General features: G+C 34.8%; 1 protein-coding gene across 7 annotated transcripts in view; it reads left to right on the top strand.

The window, feature by feature from the left end:
- The window catches only part of LOC131144471 (cation-chloride cotransporter 1), a 131,885-nt gene that overhangs the window by 34,048 nt on the left and 80,299 nt on the right, over window positions 1-17,538 (top strand). For 4 of the 7 annotated variants that reach the window (XM_058093142.1, XM_058093146.1, XM_058093143.1 and 1 more), the window contains 3 exons: window positions 9,914-10,014; window positions 10,183-10,244; window positions 11,268-11,495. In XM_058093142.1, coding sequence (XP_057949125.1) covers window positions 9,914-10,014; window positions 10,183-10,244; window positions 11,268-11,495 — 391 coding nt within the window. The remainder of the gene's footprint in view (window positions 1-9,913; window positions 10,015-10,182; window positions 10,245-11,267; window positions 11,496-17,538) is intronic. The other 3 variants (XM_058093148.1, XM_058093147.1, XM_058093145.1) reach the window with 1 other exon arrangement.

Raw genomic sequence — 17,538 nt, 5'->3', positions numbered from 1 at the left:
GTGGACTAAGGTGGGGATGTTTTTGCAGTTAGGGTTGGCTTCGAATGGTAAGATGTTCTCTATATTTTTCCCTAGTGGAGCAAAAAGGGGTTGGTTGGTGCAACTTTGCAATAAAGCTCTTTGAATTAGCCAAAGTTTGGGTTTCAATCGTGAGGCACATGCATGGTAGGCCTTTAGAGCCCAAATTGTGGGGTCAAGTGGTGATGAAAGGGAAAGCATGTGAAGGAGAAGGTTGTGAAAGCAAGTTCCAACGAGGAAAATGGGATGCTGCGAATGAGTTAGATGCTACGTGCATTTGATGTGGGCTTGAGCTCAAGTCGAAGATTGCAGGGGAGCCAACACTAGAAGATTTCCAGCCAAAGGTGTAGGTTCATATTGCTTAGGCAGTTGTGGTTGCTAATCCTGCAAGTGGCTAGGATTTTGGATGATAGTGTAGCTCTAGTTGAAGTGGCTAGGGTTACGATTGGGGAAGAGGAAGATAATTCTGGGTTGGGTCGATTGGATGTTGTAGTGGACTTGGGGTAAGTTAATGGAAAAAGGAGGGTCCTCATTTTTATATAAAATGGGCTTATTAATCGAACAGGCCCATAATTTATAGGGCCTTATTTTGGATGGCCAGTTTAAGGGAAAGGATGATTGTGCCATTCATAAGGGGCAGACCCAAGATTTTCGGGGCCTTATTTTGGGTAGCCAGTCTAAGGGAAAGGAGGATTGGGCCAATCATAATGGGCAGGCCCAAGGTGCCCACTTTTCAAGCTCCAATATGCAGGTGGAGAATATAGGGAAGAAGGATTGTGTAAAATATCTCTCTAGTTCCTCAAGATTTAAGTCAAATAGATTATATCGTGGAGCAATTACTAGAAAATGATTGATTTTAGAAAAGTTTCTTGATGACAAAAAGGAAATAACTAAAAGTTGTAGTAGTTGGAGATATTGGTTTTGTAGAGGGGCAAGAAGATGTTGCAGCAAAGGTTTATAAAGGTGATGGTGTTTTGGGTAGGTTGTTTGATGCCTTAGATATTAAGGCAAAGGGATCTAACTTGTCGGAAAATTGCATAGATGGGTGCGGAAATTGAAAAATTGATCGAAGATAATAGAAGGCACTTTAGTGAGTTTGTGCCAAAGATTTTATAGAGGAATTTAGAAGGAGAGTTAGGTATTGTAGAAATCATAAATGCTAAGAAAAAGGCAAGAAATTATTGTGATAGGTTTAGCAAAGGAAAGGAGGTAATGATTCTATTGAAATGGGCGGATTTATCAGATAATGAAAGCGATGGTTTTAGTGAGTTTGATTGCTGTGGGGGTTTACTATTGGATGAAATTAGGGGGCAAAGTGGATATGTTTTTGATTCCAGTGACGTTTTAGGGGGCTTATTATATGTACATCCATCCCCTTTGGAAGTGTTAGATTTCCACTTTACCTAAAAGCTTAAGTCGTTAGGTCATGGGCCAGCAATTTTTTTCAAGCAACAATCCCTCGCACGTGTAGCTTGATAGCACGTGGAGAGCTAAACACACGATAATAACATCTAGTGCAGGGAATACAATAATTTTTTAAATGCCACACAATATATGCGGGCGATAAGATGAGAACCTAGGACCTCCTAGTAACCAGCTCTGATATCATGTTAGATGACCACTTTACCTAAAAGCTTAAGCTATGAGGTTGTGGGCTAACAATGTATATCAAGCTTTAACATGAAGGATGGATGGAGTATTTATATTTGTAAGTGATGATTTAATTAATGAGATGTAGCGCAAGGATGGTATTTTACCAACACTGATGGAGGAGATTTCAAGTAAGGATTTAGAAATTCTAGATCTCATGGATAAATTGGATTTAAAGATTTGTGATCTTAGGGGAAATGAAGTGTGTCTTGATTGGTGTAAAAATAGAGCTAAAAAGGGTCAAAGGAGTTGGCTAACTTGAAGTGTTCGGTGAAGTATGAAGGAAAATGATTGAAGAGGGGGTTCCTTGTTTAATTATTGTCATGAATTCTTACCAAATTCACCTAGGTCAAGGGATTAGACCAGGTTAGTATAGATGGGAGAGGACTAAGAAGTTAGCATAAGAAACTAAGATTATATTAGCAACTTGGAATATAGGGACACTTGGGGACAAAAGTATGGAAATAGTGGATATAATTTTTAAAAGGAAAAAAATGAACTTAATCTGCCTTCAAGAGACGAAATGGGTAGGGGAAAAAGCTAGAGAAATTGAAAAATCAGGATTTAAACTTTTTTACATTGGAAAAGAGAAACATAAAAACGGGGTGAGAATTATTGTAGATTTTAAAAGAATAAGGGATAGGATCATTAAAATCAGGATGGCTCTAGGCCTGGAGATAGTAAATATCATCAGTGCGTATGCTCCCCAAATAGGCTTAGCAAAAAATCTTGAAAGAAAATTTTGGAAAAATATAGATAGTATTTTACAAGGGAGAGTAATGTCTAAAATGACATTCATAGGAGTTGATTTAAATGGACACATTAGAAAGGATAATATAGACTATGAGAGGACATAGTAGTCAAAGGTGCAAGGCCTAGTGAGGCGCAAAGGGTACTTAGAGATGAGGCGCGAGACGTGAGGCGAAGGTGCGCAGCTCATGAAGGTGAAGCGCACAATTATTAAAATTGTGTACATTGCCTGTTTGGTGGGTAATTGATATATGAACACATCAATAGTAATATTAGAATATAAAATGTCAAAATATTCAATACCAAAACATAAATGCATAGAAATTGTGACAACCAAGTACCAAGTTCCAAGTGAAAGAAACATAGTTAAACATAAGTAATTATGCATGCAAGAGCTAAAGCTTCAAATTAGAAATGAAATGAAATTGCCAGGCCGAAGGCCCAAAAGCATATTCAATATTGAAAGAAAAGATTACAATAAAAGATTTCAAAGTCGAAAATCTAAACAAAACAGCAGCTAAATTCAGTAAAAAATGTTATATATTAATTATAAACTTGCATTAAGCTACATAATTAATTACATATTATATAATATTAACTTAGTGGCTTAATATGAGTTAGTCTATAACTTGCCAAAAGCAGGGCAGCCTGCCAGCCGCCAGCAGGCAGCAGCAGCAAAATACTGGGCCCCTGAGGAACATGAGGAAGAAGCAGGAGGCAGCGGCAAAATACTGAGCCCTGAAGAAGCAGCTGGCTCGAAGATGAAAGACAAAGGGCTCCTGCTGATTCGAGTCGAAGGCTCAAAGACGTAGGGCCAGGGCTGGTTCGAAACAGGGGCTTCCTGCTGGTTCGAATGCTCGAAGACGAAGGGCTCATACTAGTTCGAAAGCTCGAAGATGAAAGGCAAAGGGCTCCTGCTGGTTCAAGTCGAAGGCTCAAAGACGAAGGGCTAGGACTGGTTTGAAAGCTTGGCTCTGGAATCTGGCTACGTTTTCTTTCTTAATAGGTTTAAAAAAAAAAAAAAGTTAAAAGGTCAAAAATTTCACGGCATGACTCACTGCGCCTGGAGCATCAGTGTGCCTACCTGTTCCTCTTGACGATCGCCTCGTCTCAACCCTTGATGAGGCGTTAGCCTTGTCGCCCCATTGTGGCTCGTGCCTAGGCGTGCTTTTGACTACTAATTGAGAGGATACATGGAGGCCATGAATATGGAGATAAAAATGAGTTTGATGATACAATCTTAGATTTTGCCATGTCTTAGGATTTGGTTATACAGAATTATTGCTTTGTAAAAAGAGAAGAACACTTAATAACTTTCAGGAGTGGAGTTAATAAAAGCCAAATAGATTTCTTCTTAATTTGGACGGGGGATTGTCTATCTTGTAATAATTGTAAAGTTTGACTACACAACATAGAGTCCTCGTATTAGATATACATACTAAAAAATGGAAAAGAAAGAGTAACATAAATCAACACCAAAGGAATAAAGGTGGAGCTTGAAGGGAGATGATATAGTAAAATTCGAAGATAAAAAGATCAAAGAGTGTGGTTGGACAGTGTGAGGTAAGGTAGATGCAAATATTTTTTAGAATAAAATGGCTAACTCTATCATAAGGATAGCAAAAGAGATTTTAGGTGAATCCCAAAGTAGATACTCGGGTAGTAAAGTAGGTTGGTGGTGGGATCAAGAAGTCTAGAAAGCTGTTAAGACAAAATGAAATTGGTATAAAATATAGCAAAATTGTAGAAATATAGAAAATCTTGAGAAATATAAAGAGGCGAGAAAAAATCTAAAATAGACTATTTATGAAGCTAAACATAGGGCTTATGATATTTTATATACTAGACTAGATACAATTGAAGGAGAAAAAGACATCTATAAACTTGCTAGAGCTAGAGAAAGGAAATGCAAAGATTTAAGTAATGTAAATGCATAAAGGACGATAATGATAATGTCTTAACTAGAGAAGAAGACATAAAAGAGAGGTGGCGAAGATACTTTGATAAGTTGTTTCATGGAAACTTAAATGAAAGATTGAACTTAGAAGTGAAAAATGAGGAGAAGACTAAAACTAGGTGATTTATTCGCGAAATTAGAATCTTTGAAGTTAAGATGACATTAAAGAAGATGAAAAGTGGGAAATCTATAGGATTAGAAAAAATGGCAATTGAAGTTTGGAAATGTTTAAAGGATAAAGGAAATATTTGGTTAACTAACCAATTCAACATTATTATAAAAGCCAAGAAAATGCCAGAGGAATGGAGGAAAAGTACATTAATACCTTTATACACCAAAACAAAAGCGATATTCAAAACTGTAATAATTATCGTGGAATTAAGATTATGAGCCATACAATGAAATTATAGGTAAGAATAATTGAACAATGAATAAGACTAGAAACGAGGATTTTAGAAAATCAATTTGGTTTTATGCTTAGGAGATCGGTAACAAAAGTTATTTATCTTTTAAGAAGTTTAATGGAAAAGTTTAAGGAAAATAAGAGGGACATGCATATGGTTTTTATTGGCCTAGAGAAAGCATGTGATGTACCTAAGGAAATTATTTCGTAGGTCTTGGAAAAGAAGGGGGTTATGTTGTAGATATACTAAGGTCATTAAGCATATGTATGATAGAGTAGAGACTAGCATTAGGACTGTAGGAGGGGAATCTAGAGATTTTTCAATCACAATAGTTGTAGATCATGGTTCTATTTTGAGTCCTTCTCTTTTTACCTTTGTGTTTGATGAGCTTACTAGAAATATCCAAAATGTGATCCCTTGGTGTATATCGTTTGCAAACGATATTGTGTTGATTGATGATAGTAGGAACGGAGTGGAATCTAAGTTAGAACTTTGGAGAACCTAAGAGTTTCAAGGTTTTAGGATAAGTAGGAATATGACAGAATATATAAAATGTAATTTTTTAGTAATGCAAGGAATAGTGGAGAGAAGATTAAACTTGATAATCAAGAAAGTAGTAGCACTAATAGATTTAGATATCTTGGATTTATTATGCCAGCAGAAGAGGAAATTGAAGAAGATGTAACACATAGAATTTAAACAAGTTGAGTAAAATGGAGTAGTGCATTAGGCATGTTGTGTGATTGTTGATTATCCACAAAATTAAAAAGAAAGTTTTATAAGACGGTTATAAGGCCGGCTATGTTTTATGGTTCAGAATGTTGGTCAACCAAGAAATAACATGTACAAAGAATAAAAGTTGCTGAAATGCGAATGTTAAGATGGATGAGTGGTTTAACATTAAAAGATAAAAGAAGAAACGAGCATATAGGTAATAATTTAGGAATAGCACCGATCAAAGACAAGATAAGGAAGGAATGACTTAGATGGCTTGGTTATTTGAAATGCAAGTCTAGTAGAGCACCTGTGCAGAGTAAGTGAGTTATTGTTTCTGGAATGAAAAGGGGTAGGGGCTCCAATGACGTGAAGGACTTGCTATTCCCATAATTAATAAGCATATTTTTTTGATGCAAAAATGAACAAAGAAATATAATTTCCAGCATTCTATCGGAATAAAAGGTAAGTGGACATTTATTAAATAACATAGATAGGAGCTCAAAGCCTTCAAAAGTTGCTTAATATATTAAACATCCTTTCTTGCTAACTCAATAGCGAGTGACATTGATTATTCAATGGACAAGGCTGAAATTGCACTCATAATGTTTTAAGCCACTCACAGAGAAAAAATAACTTTGATTAGTAACATATCATGACAGCTGTCAAAAAAAAAAAAAAAAAAAAAAAATTTTTCATCATCTTGAGGTTACATACATTAATATCAACACATTATAATGCATTTTTAATAATATATACTGTGTAAAGGCACAATGATAAACTAATAAACTATAATGCCAAGGACTAAATTATCACAAATGAGGGAAATTTTCTTACATACAATTTTTATGTGCTCATTATTTTTTACAAGGCTAACAAATCTAAAAAGTTAAGAAATTTTAATACAAGCAACAAAATTTTTAAGACAGCAAAGATTGCACAAATAGTTATATCTCACAAATTAATCAAATTTCTAAACCATTTGGTAAACAATCCAAATGCTCACCAAGATAGCATGTTTTCATATGCAATGTACCATTTTATTTTATTATTATTATTTTTTTATTTTTATTTTTTTCTAGAATTGAAAGTAGCAACCGATATCAAGATTGTTGGAAAAATAATAGAAGAAAAAAAATTAAATGCAATAAAATTTAATAATAAATAAGAAAACACATATCTCGATGCATATATTCGTTGCACGCACAACCTACAAGATTATTTAGTAGGCTCGGTTTTGTGTGCACTCACAAACACTGGAGCTATAGGAGATGTAGTGTCTAATAACAAAGAATGTCAGAAGGTATTCCTTGAAGATGATGGGATGGGTGAAGAATAGCTGGTGAATGATCATAAACCGGATGGTATATTGCTTATCCTTGTTTTCTCTTGTGAAGGAAGCTGGTAGAAGGATATTGATGCTTAACAACTGATGGAGATGGGAGTATGGTTTGATCTTGTTGGAAATGGAGTTTTGTTGGATGGTAGCAAAAAAAGGTTAATGTAAATTAGCTACATTTGAATTGTTTGATTATTCGAAGTAGTTAATTCAATTTAAAGTTGCTAGAGCTTGATAACGAAAGAACATGGACTTTGAAAATGTAAAAAATGTGAAAAAATAAGGATGATAGTGTCTTGGTTAAAGATGAAGACATAAAAGAAAGATGGGGAAGTTACTATAAAAAAAAGAAAGATGGCAAAGTTACTTCCATAAGCTATTTAATGAAAATCAAGTGGAACGGTTATACTTAAAATTGACAAATGAGGAAAAAAGTTAAAAATTTGCTATTTATTCGTGAAATGAGATTTCATGAAGCTAAATTTGTATTAGAAAAGATGAAAAATAGAAAAGTTATAGGACCAGTTGGCATCCCAATTGAAGTTTGGAAATGCGTAGGTGATAATGGAATTATATGGTTACTTAATTTTTTAACATAATTATAAAAATTAAGAAAATGCTAGATGAATGGGGATACACATTTAGTTACCTATATTAAAAAATAAGGGAGATATTCAAGATTGTAATATGTATCGTGGAATTGAACTTATGAGTGGTACAATGAAACTATGGAAAAGGGTAATTGAACATGATTAAGGTTAAAAATGAGGGTTTGGTTTGTTGTTGTTGTAATTAAAAAGTTTAAGGAAAAGAAGAGGGATTTGCATATGGTTTTTATTGAGTTGGAGTATGTTAGGGTACCTAGAGAAATTCTATGATGGGTTCTAGAGAAAAAGGGAGTACGTTGTAAGTATATTGATGTGGAGAAGAGGGACTTGCAAATGGTTTTGATTGACTTAGATGGTTTGCAACGTAGGCCACGTAGTGCACTAGTGACGAGGGAGCTAATTACCCTAAGTGGTAGTAGATGGGGTAGTTGTAGAGAAGAGAGCATTTCAAAGATGGGATGCCACCTTACAGTATAGAAAAAGGTGACAGTTTGTTTCCTTGGACTCGTGGCACATCAAGCACATGTTATGTTGGAGAGACTTGTAAGGCCTTCTTATGTGTAAGATATAATGCATACTAATCCTATGTAGAGTCACAATCCAAATGAAAGTCTGAATCTTAGAAGGAACATTAGACTTCCAATGTTGTGGCTTAAGGGAAAAAGTTGGGAGCAGGAATTTTTAATAGATGTGGGAGAAAATGTTTTTGAGAGAACAGCTCTGGAGAATCGCCCTTCCAAACTCTGTCATCCTTTCTATTGGATGGAACAAAGTGATCCTATGCAGAAAGCAAGGTGGTAAGCTCGTTGGCTCTCTATGTGGAGATTCTGAAAAAAAAAAAAAATGGAAGGCCTATGAAAGAGGGCTCTCCTTGAAGGTAAAAAAATGAGCTGATAGGTGTCCTTGTCCATCCAAGCTTTTTCCCAAAAATTAAGCTTGTTGCAGTTTCCCACTTCGAAGTGACTGAGAGGAAAAAACTGACATGCCACTTGGGACACAAACTCCTTAGGGCATGTGCAAGAAATTTTGCCACTTCCTCTAGACTCCTGCCCATTTTGGTGGAACCTATATTTATTTTTTATCACCTGGTGCCATAGGAATTCACTTCCAAAGGAAACCTCCACGACCATTTACTAATTTGGAAATTGTTTTTGGATACCATGTTGCCAAGCCCAGTGCCCCTTTGGATGATCTTCTAACTTCCCAACTAGGTTGGACTCCTTTCTCTCCCCAAAACCTGAGCAAGAAATCCATGCATTAGCCTCTCTAGAACAGTCTTGAACTGCCATGAAATTGATGAAATTTCTGCATTCCATAACCCTCAAAATCGAAATGGCCGTTGATTTTCATCTTACAAAACTTCTATCAAAATTTCAACAAATCATCCAAAATTTATCAAAAGTTCAAAATTTTTGCGAAACTTGTTGGAATGTAACTACACGATGGAATTTCCTTAGAATTCAAATGTGAGATGTAAACGCGAAGTGAAATTTCTCCCATAATTATCTTATAAGGGCTTTTGAAATTACATGAAAAATTAAACTTAGATATTAGCAGCAACATTTTATTCAACAAATTATATCTAAATTATCTTTATTTGTGTAATGAACAATATGTAACTAATTATGAGTACACAACATACCTATTGTTGGTGCATTTAATTTATATTATATTGGTTCTAAAACTTGTTTGTGATTGCATAAATTGGTAGAAAAGGATTCATGTAGCCGATCCCACCTAGTGGGACTTAAGGCTTGGTTTTGTTGTTATTGTTTAGTTCTAAAACTTACATTATTTTCTATATTAACCATTTCTAAAGTTTCATAAATGAATTCCATGTGTTACTACTAACTTCCATCATATTTTAAAATTGAAATCAAAATGGAAATTTCTATTGAAATTTCTGTACTTTTGACGCTCCGAAGTTTTAGTCGAAATTGAAATTTAAGATGTTGCTTTAGAGAAAGGAATAAAGTAGGAATGTTGGAAAGTGAGGCACAGATGAGTGAGATACATAAATGCACCCTCTTCCATCCCTCCAATCTGCTACCAACCCTCTCAATGACAGGATCCCAAAAGGCCGTAGAGTTAAGATTGCTGCTGGAACTTACCTATTATAGAAAGCAATAGATGAAAGTGGCTTGGGATTACAATTTCATGCCATTGTAAGCCTTTTAGGTATGCATATATATCAACTAAAGATTGCCCATAGAGAAAAATAAATGATATTTTACAATCTTACCTCCTCGATGTAGACTGTAGACTTATCAAAGAGCGTTTTGGCTTGCCACTTTTAATTGTGGAATGTATAAGAATCAGAAATATGTGTACAATTCTATTCAATAGACATTTTTTATTGCATTGATGAAATAGTAAAAGTTTGCTCTTGATACAGACATTTATGTGTGTTCTATGTTATAGTGGCATTTTTGGAATGAGTGCTAATTCAATGTCATCATATACTCACTTTTAGGGTGGGGGACCATATTATCTCATTGGTCGTGCCCTTGGTCCGGAGGTTGGAGTTAGTATTGGATTGTGTTTCTTCCTTGGGAATGCAGTTGCTGGATCTCTGTGAGTGTATGCTTTTAGACTGCTTTGAGACGATAGTTATCTCTACATTCAAGTTTTTTGTGATGGAGTGTAGTCATCATTGTTGCTATATTATCCTGATAGTCTGATTGAAAATTTTCACACTTGACTAACATTTCATTTTTGCTTTTCATTTGCTTGTGGTTACAGTTATGTGTTGGGAGCTGTGGAAACCTTCCTAGATGCTGTGCCAGCTGCTGGGATTTTTAGACGTAATGATTTAGAAATTGCTGTAGTTGATGTTTTCAGCTTTACTGTAAAAAAAAATACATTTTAGATTTTTTTTCCCTCTCATTTTCAATATGGTAGAGCATTTCATTTTGATTTTTCACAATGCCAATTTTGTGAAAATTTAATCATTTGAATGATTTGAATATGCTTGTATTTTTTCCCTTGGCTATGAAATATAGGTATATATATATATATGTGTGTGTATATATATATATATATATATATATATATATATATATTGTACACATTCTATAGTAGCCCTAGGTGCAAAAATTCGGCCTTGGTACTGGGTACATTGATGGTGATTGGTAAAACATTTTTCCTGGGGTGACCCCACATGCTTCTGTCTTTGCTGTCTTCATAACTTGAAGATATGTACTTTAAGGAATGCGTGAGCAGAACTCATCACTCTCATGTTTGAAGTAAACATGATTGTAGATGTACCCACACAAACATGTGTGAGCATGTGAAAATAAAGTATAAAATCAGTAAATTATATTTAAAAAATTAATATTCTTCCATTTGAAAGTATGATTGCCCCTCTTAAATTAATTGTTCAAACTAATATTTTGTTTTAATATATTGATTAAAAATAAATATGTATAATGTTTAGATTTACTATAAAGTATATAAAATATATATAAATAAATTATTATATATAAAAATGATGGCATTATTGCATATATGAGCTCAAATACGCATGAAAAAAAAATTGACATGTAAATGGACATTGCCATTATAGTTTCTGGTCATGTGGATTCTTTTGGAGTAGATACTGTTATTGGAGTGTGTTTTGAATACCTTCTGTTTAGTACATATATGTTATCTGGTTAGATTTGTGTGTGTGGGTGGTGCTGTTTACGTTTGTGGATTAATTGAGGTCCTTAATTAGTCTTGGTTGGCATTGGTTATTGCATAATAAGCGAAGTGTATAATTAAAATATTTAATAGATTGTATCTTGCTCTAGTAAATTTATTTATATTCTGACATTTTATTAATGCAGAGACTATCACAAAGGTTAATGGGACTGTAGTCCCAGAACCCATTCCGGCTCCAAGTTTACATGATCTGCAAATATATGGGATCGTTGTGACGATCATTCTATGCTTTATAGTATTTGGTGGTGTGAAAATTATAAATCGGGTTGCCCCTGCTTTCCTCGTACCAGTTTTGTTCTCATTGTTTTGCATATTTATTGGGATTTTTTTGGCAAGGAAGGATCACCCTGCAGGTAAGCCTACCCATGAGTACTTATTTCATTTGCTTTGAGTTATGTCTCCCTTCTAAACTAATTTTTGGTATCCTAACATTGACCTTGTTATGGCATCACTGGGCAGGTGTGAATTAAGTGTGACTAAAACATATTCAAAAACAATTTTAAAACTAAGTGGGGAAGTAGTCATAAAGGAAACATGAGTAATCAGGCAATGACAAACAAGATAGCAAAGTTTATAGTGGTTTGCTTGCACGTGACCTATATCCACTCCTCAAGATTCCATTTGGGTATCCCACTGTGCTTGGCATACAAACTCTCAGTCTTACACAAATTGGCTATCAAGGCCAATGGATAATATTCTGTGGATAGACCATCAGACATGAGCAGACAATTGGCCAGTGAATATTTGATCCAAAAAACATGCAACTAAATCATTTCCATAATATAGAATACTTGTGGAGCAGTCTATGTGAAATCTAGGCTTAGAATCTTGCAGAGCTTCAGGACACAGGTAATTTGCAACAGTATTGATGGTAGCACGGGTTGACTTATGTCAGTTAGCAAAGTGTGAATTAACTCATGCAACAACTCAGCGTGGGAGTGTTTCAGCATTTAAGTATGTTCAACACATATGATCGATGATTCAGGAGCATGGTGGGACCCAATTTAATTTTTTCAATTACTGAATAAAAAAAAAGATTATTTTCTTAATGTAAAGAGACAAGATTGGATTTCTCTCACGATCAATTTGGCACACTTTTTTTCCTCTTTATTTTGTTGTGTTTGTCTCTTGATGTTTTTTCATGTGTAAGGCTGCAACTTCTTCCCAAAACTTTTAATGCTGCAAAAAGTAGGGTTAAATTGGAGCACAAGAAGGTGTAGCCATTAGGGTAAAGTTGGAGCACAAGAAGGTGTAGCCATTAGACACAAAAATACTTCATTATATACCTCTTGGCTTGAATGCACAACAGATAATTGAAGGTAAGATTGTGTTAACTGGTGTTTTCCCTTGAATAGAAGAAATTCAAATATTCAATATTCCAAAATAAGGCAACAAATAAGTCACATTTATTTTATCAAGTATCCAGCAATAAATCTTCCATTCAAACTGAAATGTTGAAAGCAAGGATAAAGCACTTAACAGAATGGATAATATTGGTTCTCCTTTTATTTAGTGAACATCAAATATTCAATTTAAAAAATAATTATAGCAATTTGACTTCAGCAAATAGACAGGAGTAACTCCTAAAGTAAAATTTAAACAATAATGCACGTTGAGGGAAAATCTTGCTGTTCCAAAACTGGTAGCAATGTAGCATGCAATTCCCATATTCAAATACATTAAAATATAATTTCTAATGCTAAAAGATCATGTATAAACTTGTGATAATGTTAGATGAATTAATTTTTGCAAGAATATCCCAAAAAATATCAATGTAAAACAAAATTTTTCATGCTTTTGCAGAATTCTCGCTTTTTGTACATGACATAGTCAACCAAGCATGAGTTGACTCTTGCTTTGCCAAAAACATTTATACTCAAATTGCAAACACATTTCAAATCATGTGGATCTCATTTAGCAACAAATATGCATATAACTCATCACATGTAAGACTTTGAATTCATCAAATCATTAACTGAAAATAATGAATCAATACAACATGATGCATAACACTTAAGTTTTGCGTTGAATGAAACACATAACACAAAATCTTGAATGTGGAAGTTTTTGGTGATATTTGGTCTAAAAAAGAAAAGGTATTCTTTATACATTAGGTGTGCTTGATAGATTTGCTAAGGAGAGACCTCTTTTAGAGGACATAGCTAGAAGAAGAGTATAGTTGTCCAATGGGTTTGAACAAGTTGGTTTAATGTAAGAGATGAATTGGAGGAAGAAAGCTAGAACGAATTGGGTTGAGGATGGGGATTGTAACTCTAAATTCTTCCACGGGGTGGCAAGTGGTAGGAGAAGAAGGAGCTTTGTTAAAAAGCTAGAGGATTGTAGGGGAGTGATTATTAGGGATCCTTATTGTATTACAGATTTGATTAATGAGTTCTATAAGGACCCTTTTCTAAAGGAGAATAAGTGAAGAGCTGTGGTTGAGATTCTGGATTGGTGCCTTATATTAGTTGACTAAGTGGATTGGTTTTAGAAACCTTTTGAGAAGAGGAGATTATGAGTGCAGTTTTTGAGATGTATAGAGATAAAACTTTTCAATGTTTTTTCATGAGTTTTTTGACAATGAATTGGTAGGAAGGAGTATGAATTCTACTTTTACTACCATGGTGCCTAATAGAAGAGTATTGTTGTCCAGTGAGTTTGAACAAGTTGCTTTAGGGGAAGATATGAGTTAGAGGCAAAAATCTAGAAAGAATTAGGTTAAGGATGGGGATTGTAATTCTAGACTCTTCCATACGATGGCGAGTGGTAGGACAAGAAGGAACTTTATTAAAGAGCTAGAGGATGATAGGGGAGTGATTACTAGGGATCCTTACCGTATTGCAAATTTGATTAATGAGTTCTATAGGCACCCTTTTTTTGGAGGAGAATAAGGAAGGAGCTATAGTTGAGAGGTTGGATTGGTGCCGTATATCAGCAAACTAAGTGGTTTGGTTATAGAGATATTTTGAGAAGAGGAGATTATGAGTGAGGTTTTTTAGATGTATAGAGATAAAGCTCATGGGTTGGATATGGTTTTTCTTTTCAAGATTATTGGTAGTTTTTGAAGAGACAAATTTTTGATGTTTTTCATGAGTTTTTTTGACAATGAAGTGGTAGGAAGGAGCATGAATTCTACTTTTACTGCCATGGTGCCTAAAAGATATTTTGTGGTTAGAGTCTAGGACTTTGGGCCAATTAGCTTGGTAACTAGTGTTTATAGGATTTTGACTGAAGTGTTATCCAAGAGATTGGCTGCAATATTGGATGATACCATATCTCTTAGTTAGAGTGCTTTTAGGTGATAAACAAAGTCTAGATGCAGCTTTAATAGCAAATGAGGTGGTTGAGAATGCAATTTGAAGGAAACAAAGAGGTCTAGTGTTGAAATTGTATCTTGAGAAAGCTTATAATTGGGTGAGCTCGAGTTTATTGGACAAGATACTGAATAGAAAAAGTTTTAGTTTGAGCTGGAATCTTCTGTGGTTTTTCTAGTCTTGTGAACGGTGAGGCTACATCTTGGTTTCATGTGTGTCATGGTCTAAGGCAGGGAGATCCCCTTTCTCCTTTTCCTAGTACTATTGTGGCTAATCCCATGACTAGGATGATTGATTGAGGACTTGACGGAGGTTTTGTGGATTCACATAAGGTAGGCTATGATCATTTGACTAATGCAGAGTTTAGTCAAATGTTTGAGAAGGGGTTGAAAATTTAGGTATTAAGATGGATCCTTTTGCTAGGGTAGTAGGTTATGCCGTTTTGAGTTGGCCAATTACCTTCTTTGATGTCTCCTTTGGAGGTAACCCAACTGCTCACTCATTTTGGGACCAATTTTCATTAGAGTGGATGGGAGATTGGATGGTGAAAGGGGCATTCTTCATTTTAAGGATCGCATTACTTTTACGGCTTCCTTATCATATTTCCCTCTTTAGAATTCCTATGGAAGTGGCAAAGAGGTTTAAGAAGTTGATGTGAGGGATTTTTTGTGGTCGAGCAATGGTGAACTGGGCAGAGACCATCTTGTAAGTTGGATGAGGCTGAGTAGATCTAAAAGGGAGGGAGGCTTGTGTCTAGGAATTTGATGTCCAAAAACATCTCTTTGGTGGGGAAATGGTTGTAGCTTTTTCTGATTCTAATTATCTTGGGCATGAGGTAATTTGTAATAGGTGGGACGCTAAAGAGGGAGCTAATATTACTTATTCAAGTCCCTGGAATTTTATATTTCATATTTATCATTTTTCCCCTAATGCGAGTGTAAAGAGGGTAATAGGGTGAGAATTCGTTTTTGGGAGGACCTTTGGGTGGGAGAGTTACCTTTTGGCTCTTGCATATCCTCATCTCTTTTAGTTATCAAATATTCATGATACCTTGATTTCTGTTTTTCCTCATCTCTTTTAGTTATCAAATATTCATGATACCTTGATTTCTGTTTTTCTTCTTTTGCAAGAGGATGGGCATTGGGATTTCTTGAGAGAAATCTTAATGAGTGAGATTAATGGATTGGCTCTCTTGAACAACTTGCTTAATTTTTTTCATGTTCATTTGGGGACTGGTAAAAGACTTTGGAGCTTATGTCCTTGTACAGAATTCTTTGTTTTTACCCCCCCTTACCTGAATCATGATCCTAATACTGCTCCTTTTGCCTTGTACTCTTTGATTTGAGAAGCCAAAGTTCCTTCAAAAAGAAATATTTTTTTTTTATTGGATTTCAATACTTGAGAAGATCAATAACACCAATGACTTGCTTCAGCAGAGAAGACTTACTAAGGCCTTGTTTGAGGAGTGGGAAGACTTGCTCAGTTTTGTTTCTTATTGCCCCCTATCTTGGCTGTTTGGAACAAGTTATATGGTATCTTTTGTGAAAAGTGGCTTTGCCCCTTTATGTTGAAGGCTTTTTGCACTATAATGGCTATTTTATGGTGTATTTGGTTGGAGAGGATTGCTAGAATCTTTGTCACATTTCTTGAGAAGACTTAGATTGGGATTTATTAGCTCTGCTTCTTTTATTTATTTATTTTTCCTGTTCAACAAAGATATGTTATTAAGACAAACTGGGCATCAAGAAGATACCATTCAAGTACAGCGCAAACAAAGAAAAAGCAAAAAAAAACACCAGTCACTACATTGCATCCCGAAAATCAAGAAGAACAGGGAGGTCCCTCTTGGGCAACCCACAATGCCGACTAGAGATCATGGGAAACCAGTTATCTTTAACAGCCTGCAGAGAAGAAGCTGTCCCATTGAAGGCCCTTCTGTTTCTTTCTTTCATTCCAAACCACCCAAAAAATAGTGAGGGGAATAAGATTAAGGGCTCTCCTTTTGAACTTGTTGGCTCAGATCCCTTTCCAAGCCCAAATTTTGCTCTCAACCAACACTGCAGTGACCCAATTCTGATTGAGGGAAATGGTGAAATTCCAGAGATTCCTAGTCCAGGAGTAGCAGAGAAGGATGTGATTCAGAGACTCTGCTTCTGCAAGGCACAAAAAACACCTATTCATGGTAGAGATGCCCTTTTTTTGAAAGTTGTCAAGGGTGAGGATCTTCACTAAAGCGGTTTCTCTGGTTTAAAAAGCAACCTTGGAGGGGATTGGCCTTGCTTCGTTTAGTAGTTTTATTTTTCTGTAATCCTGTTGCTGGTTTTCTTTTTGTAAAGGGAAGACTTCTTGTTCTCTGCTGGAAGAGAATATGTTATTTTGGCAATTAGGTTGTTTGAAGGGGGGTATTTTTGTCCTTAAGTTCTTTTTATTATTATTACTATATAATAAGGGAGACCTGGAGCTGTATGCATGCTCGAGGAAAAAGCCGCTTCTTTTTCCTATTCTTTTCTTCTCTTGTTCTCTTTTATTTTTCTCTCTTCCATACATAACTTAACAACATACTATTAGAGTTTTAATTTCCTCTAAATCTGATTTATCTAAGCAGTTTTTAAGCACTGTTTCGTTTTTTCTCTTTAACTTCCCCTTATTAATTATTAATTCTGAATTTTTTAGTGCTTTTTGTGTTTTTGGCCCCCATTTGGAATGTCTTAAAAAATATGTACTTTTTCAGAAAATACTTTTTATAAGTGCTTGTGTCAATAAGTAGTGTTTGTTTTACAATTGAATTAGTACTTATTTCAAAAAATACTTTTCCAAACTATGTTTTTTTTTTTTTTTTAATAAAGAAAATAAGTATTTTATAAAAAAATATTTTATGAAAAAAGTACTTACCTGAAAAGATACTTATAATAAGTAATCGTAGACTACTTTTAGATAAGTGCTTTTTAAGATAAGTACTTTTTCAGAAAAGTACTTTTCTATAAGTGGTTTGAAATGATGTGAAGTCATTTACTTTATTTTTGGTGGTTTATTGATGTCATTTACTCTTTTTTTGGTGTACTGGTGTTGCTCTGCTTGTGTT

This window comes from Malania oleifera, chromosome 12 (genome assembly GCF_029873635.1).
Source record: "Malania oleifera isolate guangnan ecotype guangnan chromosome 12, ASM2987363v1, whole genome shotgun sequence".
In the NCBI taxonomy this organism is placed as follows: domain Eukaryota; kingdom Viridiplantae; phylum Streptophyta; class Magnoliopsida; order Santalales; family Ximeniaceae; genus Malania; species Malania oleifera.
The sequence above is the reverse complement of the archived record's forward strand: the minus strand, read 5'-3'. Positions and strand labels throughout refer to the sequence as shown.